This window comes from Opisthocomus hoazin, chromosome 4 (genome assembly GCF_030867145.1).
Source record: "Opisthocomus hoazin isolate bOpiHoa1 chromosome 4, bOpiHoa1.hap1, whole genome shotgun sequence".
Classification (NCBI taxonomy): domain Eukaryota; kingdom Metazoa; phylum Chordata; class Aves; order Opisthocomiformes; family Opisthocomidae; genus Opisthocomus; species Opisthocomus hoazin.
In genome coordinates, this window is record NC_134417.1 from 90,231,880 (window position 1) to 90,258,535 (window position 26,656).

Consider the following 26,656-nt stretch of genomic DNA (forward strand, 5'->3'; position numbering starts at 1 on the left):
GCGAAAACAGGGTTGTAGGATGGGCCATTGTGGGAAGACGGGAGCTGGGGTTATGAACTGATTTTGAGGAAAGGCATGATATGAGAATAAAAGAGTGGAAAATAACATTTTAAAGGTATTTCATACCTTGTGTCTCCAATTTTGTGATGTTAACCTTTGCTTAATGTTGGTATGGAATTTGAAGTCCTTCAAGACGGTATAAATTGGTAGACAAACTTTCATATATACACGGCATGGCTGGAGTACAGCTGATCTTACAATATCTAGACATTAGACATTTAGCTCTGAGTGAAACTTGGTATTTCCCGAGTGAGATCCATCTGACCTGTCTTAAAGCTTATGTTAGGGTGAACTGAAGCAGCTGAGTGTACATATTTCTAGACTTTGAGTAGAGAATATGACTAATTCAGATTTAGACACTGAAATTTCAGAAGTCTGAAGCAAAGTGAGCAGAACCTCCTGTGAATTTTGCCTTCAAATCAATGTCCAACAGGTACCCAGCAGAATTTGTGTTCACATGCCTGTGAGTAGATTTTTGGTCCTGTATTTTAAAGTATAGTACCATGGTTGTTATACTCCACACAAACACACCCCCACATAGGTACACTGAAGCCACACTGTGAAATGTGTTTTATTAGAATAAATCAACATTAATATTAGCTGTTCTATTATGCCATCCATGTTATTTTTTAATACAGAATTAGCAACATTTAGATCTGTCTATCCCTCCTAAAATGATTTTGTGTTACAAAGAAAGAAACATGGGTCTTGCCAGCGGTACAGGATTCCCCTAATCTTGGGAGCAATCACTCAAACCATTCGTTCCAATCTCTGAGCATATAGGAAAGTCAAAAAGGTAGAAAGCAGGTTAGATACAGCGTAGAGAGTTGTTAATATTTATCTCCCACTTCACTGTACTGTTACGTCACTTCTGTGCAAAAAGATAAATGCTTCAAATCAACTGACAGGAGAAAGGGAAGTCAAAAAGCAGGTGAAAGATGCTAAGAAAGGCTAAAGAAGTGAAATCTGGGTCTTGCTTTGGAATATGAACTCTAGTGCTTTATACCACCGTGCTCTGTACACCCTGAGTCTGGCAGTGCTTGTAAGTAATTGCATGAAAAAAAAGCTTTTACTTCATCTTTTTCAATAATTGTTCATTTTCTTCTTGGAGCAGACGGTCAGATGCAGCTTTACTTTTTGCATGAGTCTCTCTTCTCTTTATTTGCTTTGTATTCCAGTTAAACAAGGCAAGATGCTATGAAAAGTGTGAAAAGCAGCAGAAGGGACACACATAGGATCTAGATATCAATGCATTTCACTGCTTTCTTACTGTACGCTCACTAAGGAGAAACATCATTGGCAGAAATGCCCTTCTTTTGTGTGTAGGATTTCAAAGACAGTGAGAAAGAAGAAACTGGAGGAGAGCTGTTACATCAGAGCAGATGAATTTTGACAGAGTTTTCTTAAATTTCAGACTATGCGGTCTTATTAGTTATAATTTTATCTGCCTGTATGGCAGCAGTAATGTTCTTTAATATGTGAGCAGCTGAAACGCTACAAGTAACGAATGAGTAGAACCAGCAGGGATGCTAATGAGAGAATTAGAAATATCCAAATGCATTAAAAAGCCTAGAAGTCTTTCTGATATTTTGTTTTGGACAAAGATTAGTAAACCAGCATTCAGGATTACAGAGATACCAGGAAAGGTTTGAAAAGTGGGAGAAGGATATTATTGTTTCTTTTGAGAGTAATAACATTTTCAGCGTCTTCCTTTTGTGATCCATCTGCTATATCCTTCCCTCTTCCCTAGGAATCTCTTCTCTGAAGGAGTATTTCATCTGGGGTGGCACGGCAGCTTGGTTTTTGTGGGTCCAGAGAGATTAAACACTGTGAAATGACTGAAAAGACCTTTTACTGATGTGATGTTATGGTTTTCTTTGTAGCATCTGTGTGACAACCTCCGCTTAACTGTAGTATGAGCAGATAAGTAAGATTGCTCATAAGTAGAATATCAGGTTCCAGTGGTAATAGTTAATAATATCACTGAAGGTCTCTGTAAGAATCTGTCCCATTTACCCAAGAGAAATAGCACTTACTTCTATAAAGCTGGATTGGTTATAATATGATTATGCACTGATCAAAAACAAGTTTATGTGTAAATGTATAGTAAAAATATCCTAACATCTGTTGCACATTTTATTGTAATAGAAGGTAGGTAAATAACTCTTATTTAGGTAGAAAATGGTGGAAAACCAGCCATATGTTTTCGTTGTTGGTGTAACTTGAAAGTACGGATTACCTGGAAGAGCTGAACTCAGCTTTTGGAGAGGTTTTAAATGCAGAAGAGACTGATTCTCAGCTTCCATAAACTGTAATATTTTGCTGTCATTGCTTGTTTGGTGCCTACTGTAATGCGAAAAGAATGCAAATGTTGAGCCATTCTGCTGTACATGAGAGAAAACAGAGGAAAAGTATCATTCAAGCAGCAAATTTTGTGTGATGCTATGAAAACACCAAGAATAATTAAAAAAAAAAAAGTTTACTTTCTTATGTGTGAATTTCATGTCCCTCTTTGGAGTCTGATCTGGAATAAGGTTTTCTTTTGTTGCTTTTTAAATTTTTTTTTTTTCACATTAGCAAGACTTTCAGCAGTGGCCCTCTGACAAAGGTAAAGATTTGCTTGATTTTTATTGGTTGTGCTAGCCCACAGATAAATTTAATATTCTAACTGACGGATGCACCAACTGCAAGTTCATAGTCTATTTGGAACATACCAGTGTTTATTTCATTCTTGGCTTGGTTTTCCTCATCAGCGATAAGATTTTTGTATAAAGATATTCAGGAGGACAACCTGAAATATTAGCTATGGTCCTCTCAAAAAGATTTTCTATTTTGGCTCCTGTTGCACATTTCCTAGCTTAACTCCAAATGAGGTGCAAATATGACCACAAGAAAAGCACTTATACTGTTTTAAGCTACTTTTATTCCATAAGTGATACCCTGACTGTCAGGACAAGACTTGCCAACCAAACGCCATCCCACCATTACCAGTGAAGGGACAGGGCAAACTGGGGGTATATCCGCCTGCCAGGGTCAGGGTCAGGATCAGGCCCTCTGAGGGGACTCAGGGTCAGACATAGCCCAGGTTGATCGGACAGGGCCGTAGGGACAAGGATGTGTTGAGGCCAGGCTGAGATATCAGCGGAGTCCATGCCTGGTCAGGGCATAGCTGTGGTGGAGCTTGCAGCCACCATCCTACAGCACTGTTGGGGCAGAGACTGAGCTGATAAGGTTTTGTGGGACCATGGGCAGAGTAGGGGGAGGCCGCAGAGCAGGATGGGCAGGGTGACTAGGGCCCCTCAGGAGGATGGCAACCACTCAGTTTGGAGTTAAGCCATTATTGGTTCATTTTGTCTCATGGTAGTGGAAGCATCATGAAGGTGTAGCTAACTTCCACATGTCAAAGTCCTTTAAAGGTACTTAGTGCCCAGTGAGTTTGCTGTTCAGTTTACTCTGGCTTAGTGAATTGTTAAGGATGTTCTGGGAATGCAAAACTTTTGGAAAATCAGGGCTCTAGGAATTTCTATGTCTGCCCATCAGTGACGCCAAAGAGTAGTTATCACAGAATCCCTTAAAAGCTTGATCCTAAAATGATATATTCAGATAGGCGTGGACTTGGGAAGATGCATTCCTAAATTGCCATCCATCTGTTCTTTTCTCCTTCCATTTCCTCTTCTTTCATGTTCTGCTAACCGTCACCAAAATTCATCAGGCACACACCATTTTTTACTTGAAAGTTGCATATGCAGATGCAGAACAGTTTCACGCTGCATGATTAGGAACCTTCTCTGTAAACATAAACTTATTGGGGGATACTGGTTCCAAATAACTTGAAAATAGACTTTTTATATGTATAAAATAACTTGAAAAATGGGAAACAAAACCTTGAAACTTCTTGGATTTGGTAGGGAAATGAATCTAGGTTTGCTGTACTCTACGTGAACATTTTCACTCATAGACTCTTAAAAATGTGAGCAATTCAGTTGGTGAGAGCATAGTTTTAAAAGGTGACACATATGTTCTGCTCAGATTTGTGAAACAATTGTAGCTAGTCAGCAAGGTCTACGGAACAGGCATGCCTGCACATCTCACCTGCTGTATGTTAAGTGGCTCTCAGGGAAGCGGTATTTTAGATCTGTCCATCTTCATGGAGGTAAATGACCTCAATAAGTGCTAGAACCTCTGCTTCATGTTTCCTTTACCAATCACGAGAATTCAGAAAGAGAAACACGCTGAGTCTGGGTTCCTGTTTTACCTCATCTACCCAACACAAGAGGCTGCCTGTGGTGGAAAGGCCCACATTCGTGCCCCATAACATAAAACATTTTTTTGAAGACCCTGAAGCAAGATGGCAGTAATCCAGGACTTTCCCTCTAGTTCATTAAGAGAGGCACCTCTCCTGAGGACCTAGTGCCTAGGCAATCTGAATGGTCCTCTAGCAGCAGTGGGCAATGAAAAGATGAAGCAATGGATACAAACTGAAATACAGAAAATTCCATTTAAACACAAGAAGCCACTCTTTGCTGTGAAAGTAGCCCAATATCAAAAGAAGCTGCCCAGAGATTTTGTGTAGTTCCCATCCTTGCTGATATCCAAAACCTAACTGGATGCAATCCTGAGCATCCTGCTCTACTTGACTCTGGGTTGAGCACTGAAGTTACATTATATGATCCATAGAGGTTCCTGCCAGACTCATCCATTTTGTGATTCTATGGTCTATGAGCTACAGAGGGAGTTACTACAGGGAGGATCCTAAGACAAGTGAATTACCAACGTGACAAACTAAAAGGTTTTACGGAGCTTATTATCTTCAGGGATCCTACAAACCAAAACCACTTGTCTTATTATCAGATGAGCTATCATGCAAAATAGCTCTGCTTTAATGATCTGTGCACAAACCTGGGTAATGACAGTAGCCGTAGTAAGTAGGATTCATCTGACTCAGTGCTGAAGCTCAAAATTTGAAAGTAACCATGGATTTAATAGTCAGGGGATTCCTAGTGAATTGAATCTAAACCATAACTCATTCCATCCAAAAGTAAATGTATAAAATTATTCAATTGATATACACACAAAATTGCTAGCTTCTCTCTGTTATGCTCTTAAAAGGAACCGAAGATGACTAGATCAGATAATGATGTCTCTGTAGATGTAGACACCAAAATGAACTAACTGAATCACGCACACAGATATTTATTCTTGTCTTAAAGCATGGCTCATACCTCTGTTCCATTATCTGATGCTTCCATAAGTGGACAGAAGAGAAGTAGGTAGAAAATTAGATAAGACAAGTAAGTCTACAGATGTTTTCAGAGTAGTTTGGAACCTAACTCTACACCTTGTTTGGAAACAGTATTCAGAGCTGTTTGGAAATTGTGTCTGCTAGAGGTAGTCAGACGCTTAAGGGGGATAGAGATATCCAGAACACAGCCTAGGAGTGGAATAAACCTTCTTAGTTTACTTTGCCTGAGTTTCTGTCATAGCAGCTCTTGCACTCCGTGTTTATTCAAGCAGTGGTTAAAATTGACTTGAATATAAACTGCGAGAGCATCTCTTAAGGTCAGGTCTTGTTGAAGGAAGTGGTAATAATTTAAATACCTGGCACTTGAGCAGACTTACATTTTTATTTGTGATGCACATAGTAAACAGATTTCATGAGTCTGGAGACTTGGAAAGAAAAAGAAAAAAAAGATTTCCTGGACTAGTTAATAAGCCAAATAATATTTGTTCTTGACACGAACATCTCTGTGAGAAAAGACAGTTTTCATAGGCAAAATCTAGCCATTTTTTTGCCAGAAGAAATAATTTAGGACTGTGCAAACGAGTACTTTTCCTGCCTACTGAGGTTTTTCTGGGCACAGTTCACCAAACCAAGAGAATGTTGTAAAATAGCTTTTCAGTAAATGGGATGACTGTTTTTTCTTCTGACTAATAAAGCTACTTTTTTCAATAGCTCCCATATATGGTGGGTAGTTATTTTTTCAGCATAGATGAATTTCATTGTCCAGGGTGAGTATAAGGGGGGAAGAATATGTGCTGGCATCAGAAAAGATGTCAAGTAAGCAAAGGTGTTCAAGACAGATGCCGATTTTCTGTTGTCCTGCCTACCACTGCATATCTTAGTGAAGTGGAAGCAAGGGGCTTGCTAGACAAGCTGTTTTTACTGGTTGGGACTGAGATCAGTGAGTCATCCTACACATCAGACCTCCATCTCCTGGGGCCAAGGCAACGGCTGGCCTCTGCTCCACGCGTTCATTGTTATTTGCTTCTCACACACACCAAACTTCATTCAGCCTTGAGTATGGGGTGATTTTTTTCATTGCTGATTTAAACTCATCCATGGCACTGTTGTCTGTCAGTCTGGCAGGAAAACCACATCCTCTTACAAGGGCAGCAAATGGGAAACAGACTAGCTCCTTGAAGGGCATACATGTAGATACATGCTGTTTTCAACTGTCAGGGTCCAAACCTGAGAAAAGCAAAACATATGCAATTAATCTAGTATTCTCCTTCAGCGTGGAGCCTCAAGGTGTCAGCCAATATGCAGGTCAAATGCTCTGCAGACGCAAGTGGGATATGGACATTAACATGGAGGGAAAACACCAGCTTGTTGGAATGGATACCATCTGCCCTCTGAATGAACTGAAAGCCAGCTATTTATTTTCCAAATTCTCTGCATATTAATCTTCCCTGGGTGGAACAAAATTGAGCCATATGCCAGCCACCTGTTCACCATGCAAGTCTCATCCTGCATTCATTTTCTGTTGTGTGTATCTGTGTCTTTATATCTATATTCACACACACAGAGCACACTGGCACCAGTGGTCAGGGCATGGAGCTAAGATGAGAGTGCCTCTGGTGACAACTGTCCTTCTGAGACTGGGGACAGTGGCTATGGTTGAACAAGGCACGTATTGCTTTCTTTGTGAAAAACAGACATGCGTACTGCTGCACAGGGTGTAGACCCACAGCAGTTGTGGTGGGTAACAGCCTGCCGCAGACTATGTCCTTTGGTGGCCAAGGTACTCTGGATCCTTCTAAATATCTTGTGGTGTCCATGTAAGCGCAAGTCTAAATAAAGACTAAAGCAACTAAAATGTTCCTGCTGTTAAAACACTGGGTGCCATTTTATTCTTTACACCAGCATAACAAACCAGCAAATGCTTTGGTGCAGTGCTTTTTTCCAAAGAAAGAAGTTTTGCCTCCCACACTGTGTAAAAAAAGGCAGATGGCAGAAGGGAGAGAACAGATTCATTCCTTTTGAAGTGAAGAGCTCATTCAGCAGACTATTTTGCAGCAGTTGTGTGTGGTTTCAAGAAAATTTTTTGGAAGCTGGCAGGGGCATGTTTGTTGTCATGGTTTAACCTGGCAGTCAGCACCTAAGCACTAGACAGCCACTCGCTCACCCCTCCCCTTACCCCCCACCCCAGTAACAACAAATGGATAAAAAGTAAAACTTGTGGGTTGAGATAAAGACAGTTTAGTAAGACAACAAAGGAAATACTAGTACTACTCCTACTACTAATAATAATGAGAATAATGAGTATGCAAAACAAACTATATACAATACATTTTTCTCACCGCCTCATGACAGATTCACAGACAGTCCCTGAGTGGTGGCCGTGGAACCCAGAACTTGTGAATTTTGTGAATTCCATTAAATTCCTGAAAAAGATTAAACTCCCAGAAAAATTTGAACTCCCAGACAAGAGAGTATTCAAATTCATGAAAAAGAGAAAGAGCTTCCTGCCCCCAGCCAATCCCTATTTATAAACTCAACATGACATTTCTGATATGGAGTATTTCCTTTGGCCAGCTTGGCAATCTGTCTGGCTATGCTCCCTCCCAGCTCCTGCACACCTGCTCTTTGGCCACATTCTAGAAACAGAAGAAAAAGTCCTTGATTTCTTAACAACTAATGGAAACATCACTGCTACCAACATTCTTCTTGTACTAAATCCAAAGCACAGCAGCTACTGGGAAGAAAATTAACTCTATCCCAGCTGAAACCAGAGCATTATGCTGAGGAGCAGGAGGGCTCTGTAGTGTGACCCGCAGTGCTGGGCCCTTCACTGTCAAGAAAAGGAGTCCATCTAAATTCACTCTGTCTCCCTAGGTCCAGATTTAGCAGGGGGTAAAGTCAGAGTACAAATGAGTCCTGCACTCAAACCCAAGCCCTAGCAGAAAGGTCTTTCATTAAGAACATACCCAGAGAAATCTTACAAACTTTCCAGTGCAGAGCTGCAGCTATCATCCTCCAGCAGCTACACTGACTAAGGATTTGCTCTGATGTAAAGAAGCGCAGCTCAACTGCCTTTGACAGAGCTCAGCTGGATTGATCTGCCGAAACCATTGCAATTTCTGCAGACAGTGGCACTCTGACTTCTAAACCCTAAGCTTAGTGCTCTGTGTCCTGACACAGCCCTGTTGTAAAAGTGGGTCTGCACTTAATGGCTCGTGAGATCCTACCCAACCCCTCTTAGTAACCAGCTGAAACTCCTCTTCCTGCAGGTTGCTGGGGATGTCCACCCAGAATGTGATTTTATGACAGAGCTGAAGAAAAAGGAGGCTGAATGTCTGGAGGACCCAGAGGAGCATGGAAATGCAACACCACAAGGTGTCCATGTGTGAGGAATGAAAAGAGTGACAGAGAAGCAACACTCTACCAAAGTCAGGACACAGCCATGCTGCCAACGTGCATGTTTGAGTGCTTTACTTATTGTCCTACGTCCCTCTTCTTTGGTCAGCTCTTCTTCCATCTACCCCTACTCCTTTCAACTCTTTTTTTCAACATTTTTTTCACATTCAGAGATGGATAGTCAACCTGTCTGAGTGTATCCTTCTGTCTTTGTCCTATTCCTTCCCCAGCTGGATGCTATTGTGGCATCATGCTTGCTGTGTGAGGGTGTGTTGATCTTTAAAAATATGGTAATCTCTTAACAAGTACGGTTATTTTGTCTTTCTTCTAGCATCCCTGTCTCTCCAATTTCCACAATACAATTTCATTCCTTGCATTATGTCTGAAAACACATGCCAGTCTAACACAGCCATCTAACTAAAGAAGATTAAATAGTTCTCTGGAGCTATTTAGTTCTCACTACAGGGTAAAAATTGTGGCTAAACTATTTTTATAACAGAAGTAAAGGTTGGAGGGACAAAGTTAAAAATTATTTTTTTGTTATTTTTCTGTTGCTCAAATCATGCTTAAATATATATTTCACTTTCTATCTGAGGTTGCAAGAGAACTTGGGACAAATTACTGTGCTGGCCAGAGACAGATGCTGGAGACACTCTTGCTTTACCATGCCCAAACATCCTCTTTCACTTCATGAAGGAGCCAGGTGATGTGCTATCGTGGTTGTAGTCTTATTGTTGTGTTGCATGCCTGGCAAGAGCTTTTCTAAGAAAGGAAGGTAAAGATAGAACATTTCAAGTTCCTGCTCTCTAGCTGAATCAGAGCATTACTGCAATGATTTCAGTAGGATCTGAGGGAGCTTAGAAGTTCTGCTTATGTTTTAAGCATTATACACAACAGGATATAATCCCATAGTCTGTGAAGCAGCCCTGAGCCAAAAAACGCTGAAATCAATAGAGTGATTTCCATCGGGTTCCATAGGCTTTGGGATCAGCTTGTTGGGTGAGTTTTCTACAGAGCTTGTACCGGGGTTGTCTAGGTCAAACTTAAGCATGGGGCTTTATGAGATTTATGCTCTGATTATATGGAGATGAAATGAAATGCAAAGGAATGAATAATGTGATTGTTCTTTAAGACCAAGGTTGAAGCTACAAAGCAGAATTTTGTCATTAAAGAAGCATGTGTTGGGTCAAATGCAAGACTGTGCAAACCAATGCCTTTGTGACTACTTACTGTCTGAGTAAATATGGCTAGGAACAAACTGCAAACCCATAAGGAGGAAAGGATCTTCCAGGAAAGACCTAGATTTGGCTATTCCACAAGAAAAAGAAACTACAAAGCCTCTCCTCTGCCTCCCCCAACACATGCTGGTTATAAATGGGGGATAAGGAAAATCTCTTTGATCTGTGCAGATTCATTTCCTGCCCTGGGATTCTTACTTATCCTTCAGCTGGCTTGTAATTCTTTTTATGGAATCCGGCTATCCTCAGAGAACAAAGTGCTTGTTCCAGCCTCTAACTGGCAAAGAAAGAGAAAGCCCTAAGAAGGGTGGGAGCAAAAAGGGATGCATTAGAGAGGTCAATGATAAGCAAGGCAGATGTCTGATAGAGCAGTGCTTCCCAATCTTCTTTAATGGATTTCTGTGTCATGATTGATAGGATTTCTTCCTTACTCCTTCCCACCTCTATCTCTGTCACCTCAGTTCTCTCACTTCTTCCCATTGTTTGTCTCCTGACAAACTGAAAACTTTTGTGTCTGACTACCTGAATGTGCACATGCAAAATGTTCTATCATCAACTCTGTCAGATGCTAATGGAGATCATCCTCTCCTGGTATAACCTTTGTACCTGCAAGAGATCTTCCCCTGGTTTTTATTTTGTGTGTTATGTGTTTCTTCATTGCAAAAAAAATCGTGCTTCTATTTCAGCTGGGATAGTAAAAAGGAACTGCACAAAGAAAGGCTGGTCTGACCCATTCCCTCCCTACCATATTGCTTGTCCAGTAGAAGATGAGATTCCGCTTGAAGAAGTAAGTTTAGTTAAATAAATGTATGTGAGTGGTGTGCTGATGTTATAAGATTCCTCTCTATTCCTGAAGACCACTGAGGAGGGAAACTCAGCTGAAACAGAAATGTCTTACCAAGTATGGAATGCAATTGAGATTTTATTCAAGTCACTTATTTTTGAGAATTACTAAGGATGTTTCATTATTCAGGTATATGAATGTAGTAAAAATAAAGCCAGCTGCGAATTCCTTACCATCATGCTGTTCTGTTGAACATGCTCACAGATGTAACAGCTAGAGTTATGTCAAAAAGGGTTCATAAAATATGAATTAATACGTTTCAGTAATATCAGTTAGCAACACGATTTTGTGGCAGCACAGCTTCAGTACAGCAAATATGCAGTTATAATGCCACTATTCCAAGCTCAGCAGCATCTAAGGACAAGAGGAGTTTCTGGATTCTTGTCCGGCCTAGCATAAAGTATCTAATTCAACAAGGAAAAAAATGTAAAAAAAGTTTCAAAATCTACATCTCTGTAATGCATGTTAGAATTTGATATATTTCTTCAGCTAGATTTGCACATTTGGTGATATTTAGAGGTTGTATGTCCAGGAAAAATACACTGCTTCATGTCCAGTAAAGATACAAAATTATTGTATAGATGTGCTTAGCTGCCTGTAACTGCTCTTCTAGAGAAAAGAATCACTTTAAGTAATTAAAAATTAGTTGTCTAGTCTAACTCTAGATCTCTACCCTTCCCTTGTACAGGCTAAATGCTGCACTTTTTTCTTTATTTGTACAAGTTAAGCAAATACTATCCTTTGCTGTACACTATAGAGAGAACGAAAACAACATTTATACTGTTGTTGTTCAAATCAATTAAACTTGCTGGAGAGAATTTAGTTTATGACATCACGTGGAGGTTTCTTTTGTCTTCCCACTGCTTTTTGTACTGACTACTATCACACTGATTAACTCAAGCTTCCTTTCCAACCTCTAAACCGTAGTACCTGCTGCTCTGCATAAACACACACACTGAAATGCAACTCTTCTCTTTCTTTCCTTCTTTCATTACTTCCTTACATTTTTTGTGTAAAAATATTCTTAAAAAATTCTATGAATTCTTTTAGTAGTAGCCCATATTTTACCTCAAGGTAAACTCCTCAGTTTTAGGTTTATCTGCCTAAAGATTTGATGATTTTCTGCGATTTTATCTGTGACTCAGAAGTGGAGGTTCCCAACTAAGGTCACCTTTGATGATTCTTATGGAGTGGTACCTTCTAGTCTTACTGGCTAGCTTTGTAGGTCTGAGGGACTTCTCTGAGCTGTGGCTGGACTTGCACCTGGTCATGTAATGACATGGGTAATCACAGTTCATCCACCAGAAAGAAAAGGCCACTGCGCATGGTTTCCTTGTCATTTAACTTCACCAATCATAAAAAATTGTTGTGTAGGCCTAAGTTAGTCACTACACTGCGGCTATATATTAGTGCTTTGGTCAGGATCAGGTGTGAGCTTTTCAAGGAAATCTCTCAGCTGTTCCCACTTACTGCATTTACACTGAGGGGTGCTCTCAGTAAGCACGATCTGGCTTCCTGCAGATGAAACTAATCTGGAAGGCAAATGCAGGGTACAGCTGGTGTGCTCTGACCAACAATAAAAGTTCAGCCCATGGGCTTAGACAGTGACTAGGCAGGAATGCTATGGATGCAGGGTCCTCAGCATCAAAGATTTTGCTCTGCCAAACCAGACCTATCCACCTGCACTTGTTAAGATAGGTATAGCAGCAGATCCTTTTTCTTGCTGACAGAAAGTGATATGGTCTCAGCTTACAATGAGTTGAATTGACTTCTGGATGTGCTTGTTTCCCTTGATTAACTAGAAAAGAAAAAGAATAAGAAGAAACAGCATTGTCTTAACAATTAGATAGTACAGTTCTCTGGCTATGCTCTCACATTGCTCGTGTTATTATAGACTCAGCTACTCATGCTCAGGCAGCTAGATTTTAAGCACTTAAAATAAATGAAATAAATCCCACACAGTATCAGCCTTGTAAAGCCTTAAGTGATGCTTCAGGCTCAAAACAAGTATCTGCCCTTCCCACAGTGAACTGCAGCAATGCATTTCATAATTGTGTAGATTTTATGATATAAAAACATTGAAATGGGACCTGAGAGAGACCATGTTAGATTGAAGGGAAAGATTTGCAGCCTAGAGCTTATTAATTCTATTTTCTTCTTCCATGTCTGATAATTGAAGTCAGCTTGGCCTCACTCAGAGATCATGTCTGATAGAAGTGCTATTTATATTTAAATGGATTTTGATTGACATTTGGACTGAGTAACAGCTGAGTTAGGAAGGAAGAAGAAAGAGGTAAAAAAACAACACCAGGAGAAATAAAACAGCAACACAACAAAAATGGAAAAGAAGAACAGAGGGCAAAATTATAAGTAAGGAAGTAAGAAGGAAAGTGGAGAAACATAAAGAAAGGCTAGCAGAATTCTGTATTCATCACACAGCCAGGTGCCAGCAGCATTGCCTACTATTGCTTTGGAGAAAATGAGCTATAAAATGCAATGCCTATAAAAAAATGAGTGAGAGATTTTATAACACCTTTGTGGAAGATTGGCTTAGGTTTTTCTGGGTTTACGAATGAGCTGGAAAACATCCTGATCAATACCTGTCTCTTTATCAAACTGGGCTGTATCTGTGTACCTACAGAGTGGGTCTTCACAAATGAAACGTAATGAGTGATTTCAGTTGAATTTTACTGTGGGATTAAAAAGGGGTGAAAAAAGGCAGTCAGGGATGCGAACAGATTGGGAGAACCAAACAAAGCAAAACTGCCAGAATTAGTAAAACAGTTGTCATTTGGCTGCAAGTTATGCAACAAATAATTCTCTTATTTTATAGAAATCCTACTTTTCTACTATAAAGATTATCTACACTGTAGGATACAGTGTATCTATCACCTCACTCATTATTGCTGTGACAGTTCTTATTGCATTCAGGTATGTAAAGTTATCCTCTCACCTCGATTCTTTTAATAGTTCTTAATGTCTTAGTACGAGACAACATTAGACATAACAAAGTAAATATAGATAGAAATCCAGAAGAATAAAAATAAAAATTTCTGGCCATATCAGTTTAATAATATCAAATGAAGGATAGAAATGAAAAGTGATCAAAGTGAGCCAGACATAAGAAGAATAAGAACTGGGAAATAAGACCTGACTGTCTATTGGTAAAAGTCAGCAACTCACTTTGATCCTAAACAACCAATAGATAAATTTTCGTGCTTTAGCAGGAAGGAAGATAATTTTTTATAAGTAGTTTGTGCTTGCCTATTAGGGCTTCAGTGAATTTTGTATTATAAGAAGAACACACACGAATAACTCGATACTGAATCAATTTTCCTGTGGCACTTTGTATATTACTATTGAACCAAGTAGATCTAAAGACATGCTTAATAAGTTAAGAGCTGAATTTGGCTACTTTTGGTATGAATTCTTTCCTACAAAGCTATCCAGATATTGGGCATTTCCAGGTATAACTTGGGGTATCTAGAGTGAAACTGGTTGTTTATTTTCTCATTTAATATAGATTTGATGTTTGCTGCCACATTGGATTTATTTTATTAATCTTAGTTTATTTCTTATTTTTGTGCAGGACAAAAAAGAGCTTTATTATTATGGTATGAGAATCAGGCTTCTCTGGGGAAGGTTTCTTGACCTCTGTTGGTTCCTAGCTCATGTTTGGAAGTCAACGGATATGCTTATTGACATCCACTCTGACCTCAGAAAAACAAACCAGCCCAAATAAGGGGAAAGAAAGAAACAATGGACATGACAAAGAAACTTAGCAATCGGGAGGAAAAAGCTGTAATTAACAATGGGGTTGGCATTTCAGTTCAGTAATAAAATTCTGCCCACTCTAAGGGAGCTTTACGGTTAGGTGACCCTCAGATTACTGGATCTGGATGGAATTTATCTTGTAATAAGTGTATTTGCCAATTATCTAAAGTCTTCAGCTCCAAATGAAAACATGAAGTTCAAGGTGAATGACTCCTCCAAAAGTCTGCATTTAACAACAGTCAAAAAACTTAATCTGAATTAACTGAACGTGAGTTTTTAAAGTAGCTGTGCCAAATTGTTTTAAAGCAATTCTCTGCATTCAGTTAATTCATAACAGTGACTTCGGTAAATTAAAGGAGAATTCTTTAATTATGTATAAAGCTGTCTGCACAGGGATTTAACACAATTTAACTCACCCAAGGCATTTTACTGTATAGAAAATATTGCTAAATAATCATTACCCTGTTTATAGAGAAAACTGTGTAGTTAGTCCAGAATATGTCTGCAAGCTTGTTCTTGGGAGTGGTTTAGCCAGAGTCAGAATTGTATCAGTAAAGATCTTTCCTCAAATGCAGGTTTCTCTTGGCCCAGAAATAATGCCAACCAAAATCCTGGCTCAGATATACAGTACACAAACTAAAACTGAGATTCCTGGAATTTGGCAGACCAAAAACATCACCAGGGTACTACCTATCAAGGAGGGAGATTAAAATGTCGACTGTGGGTGAATTGCTTTATGTGAGCAAGGTTTCTATCTCTGCCTGCCTGCAGAGAGAGCTCAGTGGGTGGAATTGTTCTTTCTATATGTACCTGGAAGTACCTGAGATGAAACAAGGGCTTATTGCATATTTGAATTAATTCCAGCAGAAGTCAATTAATTGGGCCTGCCTTTGTTTTTTCCAGGAGGCTTCGCTGTCCCAGAAATTATATCCATGTACAGCTCTTTTTCACTTTTATCTTAAAAGCTATTGCCATTTTCATTAAAGATGCTGTCCTTTTCCAAGAGGAAGACATTGACCATTGCAGCTTCTCTACAGTAAGTACATGAAAGCAGGATACGGTGGTACTTGATGTTATTGCATACCATCTATATATGGTTTCACTTTTCATCGTTCTTTTCTACTACTGACTATTTTTCCCCTTCTAACCTGGTAGTGAAAATTATATAATTCTTTTATTCAGTATGTTTTACCTCCATAAGTGTGCACCTCATGCCCTTCTATATTCTGAATACATCAACTTGTGATCCTGTAATAGTCTAAATCAGATACAGTGTTTGCCATAGAAAAAAGTAGTATGCTTACACTGTTGTGCTAGACAATCAACTTAGCTTTGGTCCAGCCACAGACATTGGTAACAAGGCAATGGTTTTCAAACAGAGGCTTATGGGATGGTGCTTCTGCATTGCTCATGGCTGAACAAAAATTTGAAACTGAGCGTAAGTAGGAAAGTGGGTCCTTGAACATTTGTCCCAGGGCTATGGAGAAATTGACATTACACATACAAGGTACACTGAAGGCAGTGCATTTGTGGGAGAAATCCTGTGCTTGGGAAACCAAGCCATATTTCTATCATAGAGATATAAAGCAAAATACAGTGGAGATTCCTTGGAACTATGGTGGTTAAAAACCTTACTATCCAGAAAACCATAATACATTTGACACTCTTCCTTTAAACGTGTGTATAATTGCGAGATCATGTTCTTTGGAGATCTCAGCCAGAATTAAAGACACCTACTACCTCTGCAAAGCAAACACATATATCCACAAGTAATGCCTAAATTATGACTTTCCTGTTCCCTAGACTGAATGCAAGATCTCAGTTGTTTTCTGTCACTACTTCATGATGACCAATTTCATGTGGCTACTAGTAGAGGCTCTTTACCTAAACTGTCTACTATTCTCATCCCTTTCTCATGGAAGAAGATATTTCTGGTGGCTTGTTTTCTTTGGCTGGGGTAAGTAAGGCTTTTACATGGACTTAATAAAAGGCGTGATATTTCAAAAGGCTTTATCCATCCCACTAAAAATACTGGATGTGGAATCTAATCAGTCTAACTGAAGTGCCTAACTTGGCATTGCTTTGATTGTATGTTTACATGCATACTAGTGAAGGGCAATCTATTTTTTTAAAAACATACAGCATTAAAACCCTAAAAAAATGTGGAAAATTAAGTACTTTTGTGAACTCACAGGAAGAGATCTAGTCCACTTAACCTTCTCATCATTCAAAACACAGATACCTCTAAGGAGTTATAAGAAACGCCAAAGTTAGATGTACCTTGCTCCTCTTCATGCAGAATATAGTTACACAGTCTGCTTCTGAGAAAGGGTACATCTGGAGGCATAGCAGGCATTTTTGTATTCCTGATATTGTTACAGCTCATCTTTTGCATTGTGCAATTCATAGAACCATAGAATCATTAAGGTTGGAAAAGATGTCTAAAATCATCAAGTCCAACCATCAGCCCAACACCACCACGCCTACTAGACCATGTCCCAAAGTGCCACATCTACAAGTTTTTTGAACACCTCCAGGGATGGTGACTCAACCACCTCCCTGGTCAGCCTGTTCCAATGCCTGACCACTTTTTCAGTAAAGAAATTTTTCCTAATATCAAATCTAAACCTCCCCTGGTGCAATTTGAGGCCATTTCCTCTTGTCCTATGGCTAGTTACTTGGGAGAAGAGACCAACACCTGCCTCACTACAACCTCCTTTCAGGTAATTGTAGAGTTCAATAAGGTCCCCCCTCAGCCTCCTCTTCTCCAGACTAAACAGCCCCAGTTCCTTCAGTTGCTCCTCATAAGACTTGTTCTCTAGACCGCTCACCAGCCTCATTGCCCTTATCTGGACATGCTCCAGCAACTCAATGTCCTGCTTGCAGTGAAGGGCCCAAAACTGAGCACAGTACTCCAGGTGTGGCCTCACCAACGCTGAGTACAGGGGCACAATCACTCCCCTACTCCTGCTGGACACACTGTTCCTGATACAAGCCAGGATGCCGCTGGCCTTCATGGCCACCTGGGCACACTGGTGGCTCATGTTCAGCCAGCTGTCGACCAACACCCCAAGATCTTTTTCTGCCAGGCATCTTTCCAGCCACTCTTCTCCAAGCCTGTAGCATTGCATGAGGTTGTTGTAACCAAAGTGCAGGACCTGCCACTTGGCCTTGTTGAACCTCATACAGTTGACCTCGGCCCATTGATCTGGCCTGTCCAGATCCTTCTGTAGACCTTTCTTACCATCAAGCAGATCAACACTCCCACCTGACTTGGTGTCATCTGCAAACTTACTGAGGGAGCACTCAATCCCCTCATCCAGATCATTGCTAAAGATATTAAACAAGACTGGACCCAAAACTGATCCCTGGGGGACACTGCTCGTGACCCACTGCCAACTGGATTTAACTCCATTCACCACAGTTCTCTGGGCTTGGCCATCCAGCCAGTTTTTTGCACAGCGAAGTTTACCCCTGTCTAAGCCATGAGCCTCCACCTTGTCTAGGGGAACGCTGTGGGAGACAGTATCAAAGGCTTTACTAAAGTCTGGGTAGATTACACCCACAACATTTTTCTCATCCAGTAATTGGGTCACCTGGTCATAGATGGAGATCAGTTTTGTCAAGCAGGACCCGCCTTGCATGAACTGCAATTGTGCGAGTTAAGGAGCTCTATCCGCCACATAACAGTGCAAGCATGAGACAGCAACATACCCCCTGCTTTTTCTTGGAGTGTGCAATAAATCCAGTTGTTCAGACATTCGTGGTGACTTAGATATAAGAAATTAAGTGGTTTCCCACATAAAGGTGCTGTGTATAGCAAAAAACATAAAACTCCCTTCTGACAATATGTGGCAGATGAATGCTCTTGCACAAGGGAGTTTTTGGTCAGTTCAGGAAGGCAATCCATGCATGTTGCCACCAAAGGTTAAGGTAGACCTGACAACTAAGCAGAATGAACTACTTTTTGTGTTTTAGGGAGACTTCAAGTGCCTTTTTAGGAAGATGTAAGGTAGGCTGCACCACAACCTGTGTTTGCAAAGTAGTAATATTATAATTATTTTAAGATTACGTAAATTCCATTCCCTAATATTTTGTCATACAAAAAGCATGCTTACTAAATAAAACTGAGTTTTAATGTGCTATCTGCATGCAAGTGCCAACTTCAGATGAGAACGCACATGAATTGTGTTCATGTTAGTAAGAGGCTGCAAGTTCAGGCCTCTGTGGCAGAATTTCATCATGTGCAAAGTGTGTCCCTTTATAGCTTCAAGGTGATGCATGATCACCAAACAGTTAATTCCTTAACTTGTTTCATTCTGTCATGGATATTAGGAGATTTCTTTTTAGGTTTACACCATGAGTCTAAAGCAAATCCTGTTACATGAACAGGCCACAAAGGGTAATTCCAGTTCTGAAAATGAGTGATCTGCATAATCACAGCAGAGTTTTAGTGGACAAGATTTGGACTAACTGATGAAATTAGACAACCACAGTTTTTGTTTAACTAACAGGTTTTCCAACGCTTTTCACCGTTATATGGATATTGGCAAAATTCTACTTTGAAGACACAGCGTAAGTCATTGTTTCCTACATTATTCTAGATTCCTGGGTTATATTTTAAAAATAATGATAGTTATGAAGGCTTACACACGTTAGTTTTCATGGGAAAATAATATCAGTATATTACCCACCTTTACCTACATCACCAAACTGATTAGTGCCTGTGGTGGAGTCCTGCACTTCCATACCACTGTGGACATATTGAGTGGGGATTACAATTTCCATTAGAGTATCTTATGGCAATGATATTGTAAGTGTGCAGGGGATCCTTCCCAGGAACCTGAAGTATCTATTTGTGCTGAAACTAAAAAAGGGATTCTAATCAGATAAACAAAATAAGGAAGTAAAATATTAGGAGATTCTGATAAAAAATACCTTTTGAAGTTTCTGAAGCCTAGAGTGCTCACAATTTTACATAGACAAAATATTTACTGTCTTAAATGCCTTTGAAGAAAAAAGCTATATCTTTGTATAAGCGATGGCATCATCTGTTTAAGTCTTTTGTCGGAGTTATTGCATCCATGGCTGTCACTTAACACATCAAGATCACTGTTGCTTTTTGAAAACAGTAGGGTAATCTGTAAAGAGTATTTCCAGTTCAAAGCAGTGTTTCACTATTTGGATACTTGTGCTACACCTGTGCTTCCACAAAAATATCTCTCTTCAGTTTTTCACTGACACTGCTGGGTGGTGTCTTGATTGTAGTGATTACATGCATGACTTTTCTAAACTTACTGTTATTTTCTCAGATGCTGGGATATTAATCAAGGCTCTCCATACTGGTGGTTAATCAAAGGACCTATTATAATTTCTGTTGGGGTAGGTAGTTCTAAGTTTGCCAGCATTAATTAAAAGAAAGAAAGACTTTTGTATTAAAATCTGGTTACAGTTTTCTGAAATGTAGTTTGAAATAAAGAAGAGGAATGGTAGAATTTCTCCTGTAAACTTGCCTAGCTCCAATGTAAACTAAAAAGAGGCAGAGATGTGCCCACTCTTCCCCTCCCCCAAGCAAACATCCTTCAAAGAAATGAAAGATTTCATAGAATTGTCAGTTTGTTTGAAATTAATGGCAGGTGAGAGTTTAAGCCATCCTTACCACATTAGAAAACAGAAGTTTTAACCAAAGAGTCCAGAATCATCCATAAATTTTAACACAAACTTTCAAGGGCAGTAAAGTGTTCGTAGGTGATAACGATGATAGTAGCTCTTGAGCCTGACATTTATTGAACAAACTGATTGCTTTTAAATGATCATCATGTATTATTACTCCCACATGTCATTAAACCCAAGAAATGCTTGAGAAAGAAGCTAATGGATGACCTTAAGTCCAGCTATTAAAAGCTTATTTAATTGGTGGACATATGCATACAAATAAGACATATATAGGTAAACAATGTTAATGAAAAATATGAAGTTGAAGTCTGGTCATAGTTTACAATGTTTCAATAAAATATTGCATTTCCTTCTTCCTTTCTACCTCCTTTATTTTTCCCCCTACTAATGCTCATCTGACGTTTGCATTTGCAGTCAAGAGAATGAGAGGATTGTGGTAGTGATTTTTCTGCTGGAATGTACTTTGTATACCACTGATGTGTAAAACAAGATTGGACTTTCTGGTAAAATGTGGACATTCTTAGGCAAAATTAAGCATTCTGCCTCACCTAAAGAAGAGCTGGTGTATATAGATGCACACAAAATGCATGGGGAGAAACTCTTACTGTAGACAACTAAGCAACTTGATAAAGCTGTGCCAAATCACAATTGTAGAAGATTTGCTTTGCAAGTTAGGATTGACTCTAGTTAGCTTTGGAGCTGAGCTAGTGCTTTTCAGTTCTCTTCAGAGTCAACAAAGAGAAATATGCACTTTTGGTATGTGATTCATCTGAACTATAATAGATGTCTACATTTGGAGGAAATGACTTGTCCGCAACTCCACCTAAGGCTTTACTCTCTATACTGGCTGGCTCTCCAGTGACTACAAAGGGAGAACAGCATGATCAGCTCAGATGCAGACATCTCGTTGTAGATATCTATATTTAGTCTGATGAATTCAACTAACAATATCTAACGATATTAACCAGAATTTAATTCAATAGCCATCTCAAAAGAGAATCAAAATTATATGAGCTACAAAAAATTAAAAAGTATCACATAAGCTACCGACAAAAAATATTTTACTTCACATGTTCTCAAGTTTTCATCTTCAGCTATTTCTTTAAGAATGAATGAAACCTCTTGAGATGCTTGAATGCTGCCAACAGGAATGACCTTAATAATCTTACACTGGTCTCCTTGAAACTGCACAAAGTACATAATAACTGAAGTAAAAACATGGATTTTCATTAAAAGGTTTTGCATGTGAAAGTAACCTTTTCTTTTTTCCCAACCAAAATACTATGAACAGGTCAATTTTGTCCTATTTATCAACATCATCAGAATTTTGCTGAAAAAACTAGACCCTAGACAAAGCAACTTCAATAATTCTTCTCAGTACAGGTAAGGTATGGAATCAAAAAAATTCATCAATTATTTTAATCATAAAAAATTACATATTTTTTTCTAAAATAAGAAGCACATGTCCAGCATCATACACAGACTCCTTTTGGCTGGCATGAAGTTTTAGAAATTTCCATCTTTATCCCGTTCCAAGGAAACATCTCAAAGGATGAGACTCATCTCACCTAATAGTGACCATCTAAACATGATGTATTCAGATCAGTTCAGATGTCTACCTTCCAATTACAATCAATGGAGAGACTAGGAAACCATTAACTGAATCCTCATTAGATTTCTGATTTAGGGTAGGATAAACCTTTCCCATACATGAACTATAAAGGGACCCTGCATATTACTTCCTCTGTATTCACTTATAAATATATGTCAAATTTTCAATGGCTCTGATGTGGCAATATATATTCTACTGCTTTGTGCTTTCCTAACTGGGGTGTCATTCAGAAAGACAGAATGTAGAAACACTGTAAGAAAAGCCAGGAACATGGTATTGCCATGAACGTGGTATTGTCAATAAGGCAATAAGCATCAGAAATCTATTTCCAGCTAGTTTCGCATTATGCTTTCTGCCCAGCACTGTAGTCCCAAGAGATATGAGCTTCATATGTAGATATTTAGACCCTCTTTTTAACTTATGTTCATTACCATTGCATATTGCTGGCATTAAACTTTACTCAGGAAAATAATATTACCTTACTTCTCATGTTCTGTGCTAGACGTCTCTCAAGGTCAACTCTGCTCCTAATTCCTTTATTTGGAACCCATTATATTGTCTTCAACTTTCTTCCGGAATATACCAGCCTGGGGGCTCGGCTATACTTAGAGCTCTGCATCGGATCTTTTCAGGTAAAATGACCGCAGACGCTTTAGTTCCTTCTTAGTAGGTTTTCTAATTTAATCTAGTGTCCACATGACAATTAGTATTGCAGAAAAAAATCATTTGATTCTGAAGCTAGTGGCTCCTCACAGAGTTCTTGATTCTTTGTCAAGTTACGGGATCTGAAGAAGTGACCTACATCCTATCTAGCTGTAGGTTAGACTCTAATTTTGCAGATTTTGCAAATACAAAGCCAAGTCTTTCAGATGCTTCTGTAAATTGGATGATGGGTCAAAGTCAAGCATGGAAAACCTTCTTTGCTACCCGTGGTAATCTACTTACCCTCTCTGACTTCACTGACAAGATCAAGCTGATTTGGGCTGAAGTTAAACTATCCACGGGCAATCAAGGCTGCAGGTCCAGCCCCCTTCTTTGTTAAGGAATAAATTGATAGGGAAGCATACAAACATAGAATAGTGTCTGATGCACATATCAACCCCATACAGACTACCACCCTGAGGAATGCTATGTGCTTTACCCTCCTGGGTAGGCAAAATGTTTGGTGCACTTTGGATACTCCCAGCTGCTGTGGATTGACACGCAGGGTAAGGACAGCTTAAGGAGTCTGGTGCCAACTAGAACAGCTACTGGGACTCCTCTGATGTACTCTTGCAGGTGCCTTTGCTACCTGAGTTATGAGCAAAGCAGCACCCAGCTGCCCTTTGCTTTCCTCGCTTTCCCCGTGCTGCACCTCAGCATCTACAAGAAGCCGCTGTGGGCAATCCTACCAAACTTCACAAGAGAGCATATCTCCCTCTGAATGGTTGCATGGCATCATGTGTCAGTAAGAATCAGCAAAAATCAAGCAGTTGTGCTGGTTTAGTCCTCTTGGGGATTTAATCCATTGGTCAGCCCTGTCTCATGCACCCTGCACACCTTAATCCTGACCTTCTGTACTTGGAACTGGCCTTTGTGGAGTTCATTAACAATGTAAGGAATATGTTAACTCAGTAAAAGGGTGGGGTGTTTAGCTGGCATCTGATCACATAGGTCCGTCGATGTCCTAGAATTTTCCTGAATTTATCTCAGTTCAGAATCTTAACAAAAGTATTCAATAGGCCAGAATTTGATCTCATCTGGTATACTGCGAAAATACAGAAGTTGGCTGGAAAGCTGTTTGAGCTCCATACATGGATCTTCTTACGAAGTCTACGTTTACCTATTGATTTACACTGTGTAAAGAATTAGCTCACAGTGCATTTGGCTGTAGAATAGACCATACTTTCATAAGCATAACGTGGGAGCACTTCAACTGCCATATCATCTGTTCCTGTGAATTCATGCTGCATTACTTACTTTAGTGAAATTCCACCAACTAGCTGATTATCTAACTGATCAGCTTTATTGGAGGTACATAAAGAATTTCCCAATTTATAAAAACTTTCCAACCTATATTTGTACTCATCAACTCACATACACAGTACCATCATGAAGTTAGATAGTGCAAGCAACTTTTTCAAACTGTGCCAACAGAATCACAGAATCACAGAATGTTCAGGGTTGGAAGGGACCTCTGTGGGTCATCTAGTCCAACCCCCCTGCCTAAGCAGGGTCACCTAGAGCAGGCTGCACAGGACCTTATCCAGGCAGGTCTTGAATATCTCCAGAGAAGGAGAGTCAACCCTTTTATTTTTTAATCTTTTTCAGGGGTTTATTGTAGCAGTTCTCTACTGTTTCCTGAACCAAGAGGTAAGGAAACAATAACCTTTACAATATTGCTTTCATTGTCAGATATACAGAGTAAATAATCAGTTTCATACAAACAGATAATCAAATCTTGCAATTTCTTAGGATTGTCTGTTAACTTGTGAGTCAATGAAGTTGAATTTTATTTCCAGTATCTTCATGGGAATGAAGCCATCTAGTGGAGAAATTAACTTACTACTTTGCTATTCCATCAAGCATTTTTTTATCCTTTCTGCACAGTTTTGTACTATAGCGGGGCTTGGAAAACCCATGCTAGGTCCAGACCCGAAACTACAAGCTGCTGCAGAGAAGCAAAGAGAACTCCGTTTACTAAAGGCTTATGATTAAATTGGAAAGAAGTTAAATTTATGCTGATTGGCCAATACTGACATATTATTTTTTAGTATTTTAAATATGTTCATGAATCTTCCTGGTATTTCTTCATGTTGATAAATCTGTCTTTCCATTTAGAACATGTAAGTCAGAATTTTACTGCTGAGGGGATAGGAATCATTCCATTTAGCTTAGTATCCAGGTCCATTTATATAGTCCAGATGCTGTGACAAGAATGCATCTTAAATGAACTATATAGGCAACATAACAGTTTATCCTCCATATTCTAGGATGGATTGAAACCCTGGAATTTAACCCTTCTTTTTGAGTACAGGGTAGCTGAGATAGTTATTTTACAGTGTGACTGGGATTTGGTTTCAGACTACACTAACAATCTACTGTTTACCACCTGCAGCTCCTAAACAGGATGAGTGCCATGGTTCACATACACCATCACACAGGGCATCCCCTAGAGTGTCAAAGGTGTGTTTAGGAGGTGAATCCTGCCCCTAATCATCACAGTCAGTGAAATATTCACATGACCTAGCACAGTTGTTTGTGTTAGAGATAGCTGACCCACTCTACACTCCCTGGGCTGCATTGACTAAATCTTCATTTTCCAGGCGTAAAGTCTAGGGCTGATCACGCTTTCAAAGAGTATTTAGTTGTCTGTGTGTGCCATGGTCCACACTTACTTAATTTTGTCAGAAATTTCTGAAATATTAAAACAAATATCTTCAAATATGTTAAAATTTCTTAGCCTTTTGGTTGAATTTACGGCTATGAATTTTTGACTGTTCTAATGATACTTGTGTTCAGTTGACACTCCTATTCACTAGTCTATTAGTAATGCTAATCTCTTCTGATGGTAGACTGTAGCTTCACATTCACCTTGTCATCCACCTTGCATGCTTGACATACAGCACTTAAATTTAGTAATTTTGTTCTAATTAAACTACTGGGAAGGCACATTTCTAATAAGGATCAGATGTGAAAGGATTTAGTGGCTGGTCTGGACCCACTGTATGCTTCTGTGAACACGTCAATGTCTGGCATGTATAGTGGTCCATAAAAGAAAGCAAATGTCACCTGATTGTTGATGGCTTTCCCCTTACTCTTTTAAGTAGCAGAGTAGTATTCTTTCTCAGCCACAAATTGGTGAATGTTGACTAATAAATTTGCTGCAGATTATACTGTTGTAGAAACAGATGGAAACAAGATAATATCCCTTAGCAACTGGAGAGGAGCAAGCAATGTGGAGAGAATGTGTTTAATCGTGTAGGCATTGTTAGTGAGACCATTACTGGAATATATTTTCAAAAGGATATTTTAAAAAATAGGAGAAGATATTAAAAAAAGCTGAGAAAATATTCTAGTGATGGACAAAATAATTTTTATAGTGCTAGAGTTAGAGACCTCAAGCTCTTATTTCTCAGAAGAAGATTGAGGTGACGTGACTATGCATAAATATTTCAAAGTACAACTCCTTTGATGGGAGAAAGTTACTTAGTGCTGATGGACTTGCCATTTCAGCAGTGGAAGGTGGACTGAGGACCACTAGCTAGAAACTGAAACCAGGTGAGTTAATACTAGAAGTGGCACTTTTTTTCAACTATTTAACTGTGTGACAGCTCTAATAATAAGCTTTGACTGCCGGGCCCATGGTCATTAAGTAGGAACATAGGACTGGGCAGACTCACATAAAGTGTGTCCTTATTTCTTGAAAGGAAAAGTGGAATTCACTTTTTCCAACATGGGAAGCCAGCTCTGAGCTAGCCACAATACATGTTTTCATCAGTGCAGAGGGATGAGCATGCTGCAACAGGCCAGATGAAACCTTCTCTGGAGGACCCTACTTGCTCTATCAGCTAGAAAGGGATCCCAGAGGAACTAACTTGGACTGAGATGTCTAAAGTTTACCCTTCTCTAGCCACTGTTTTTCCTCTTTCCCACTAGTCTACTCCCAAGCAGTATTTGACCACAAAATAGCATTCTCCGTTCCTTTTGAGGTGCAAGCGGAAATTGGCCGGAGGTGGCACGGTAACAGATACGGACTTATGCCAGTGTGGAGGAGGACGAGATGGACTGTGCCATCTAGTTCTGGAGTAAAAATGACCACATCTGTGTGCTAA

The 26,656-nt window shown here is 39.5% G+C and overlaps 1 protein-coding gene across 1 annotated transcript; it reads left to right on the forward strand.

Annotated features, from left to right (window-relative positions):
• The first annotated feature begins 1,045 nt into the window (after positions 1-1,045).
• On the forward strand, positions 1,046-26,656 carry GHRHR (growth hormone releasing hormone receptor). The gene is made up of 13 exons (XM_009931019.1): positions 1,046-1,102; positions 8,572-8,677; positions 9,294-9,401; positions 10,623-10,723; positions 13,614-13,711; positions 15,458-15,590; positions 16,358-16,511; positions 19,069-19,129; positions 19,867-19,936; positions 21,522-21,613; positions 22,345-22,474; positions 24,153-24,194; positions 26,534-26,656. Exons 1-13 carry the CDS (start codon positions 1,046-1,048, stop codon positions 26,654-26,656), a joined length of 1,275 nt encoding a protein of 424 aa, XP_009929321.1.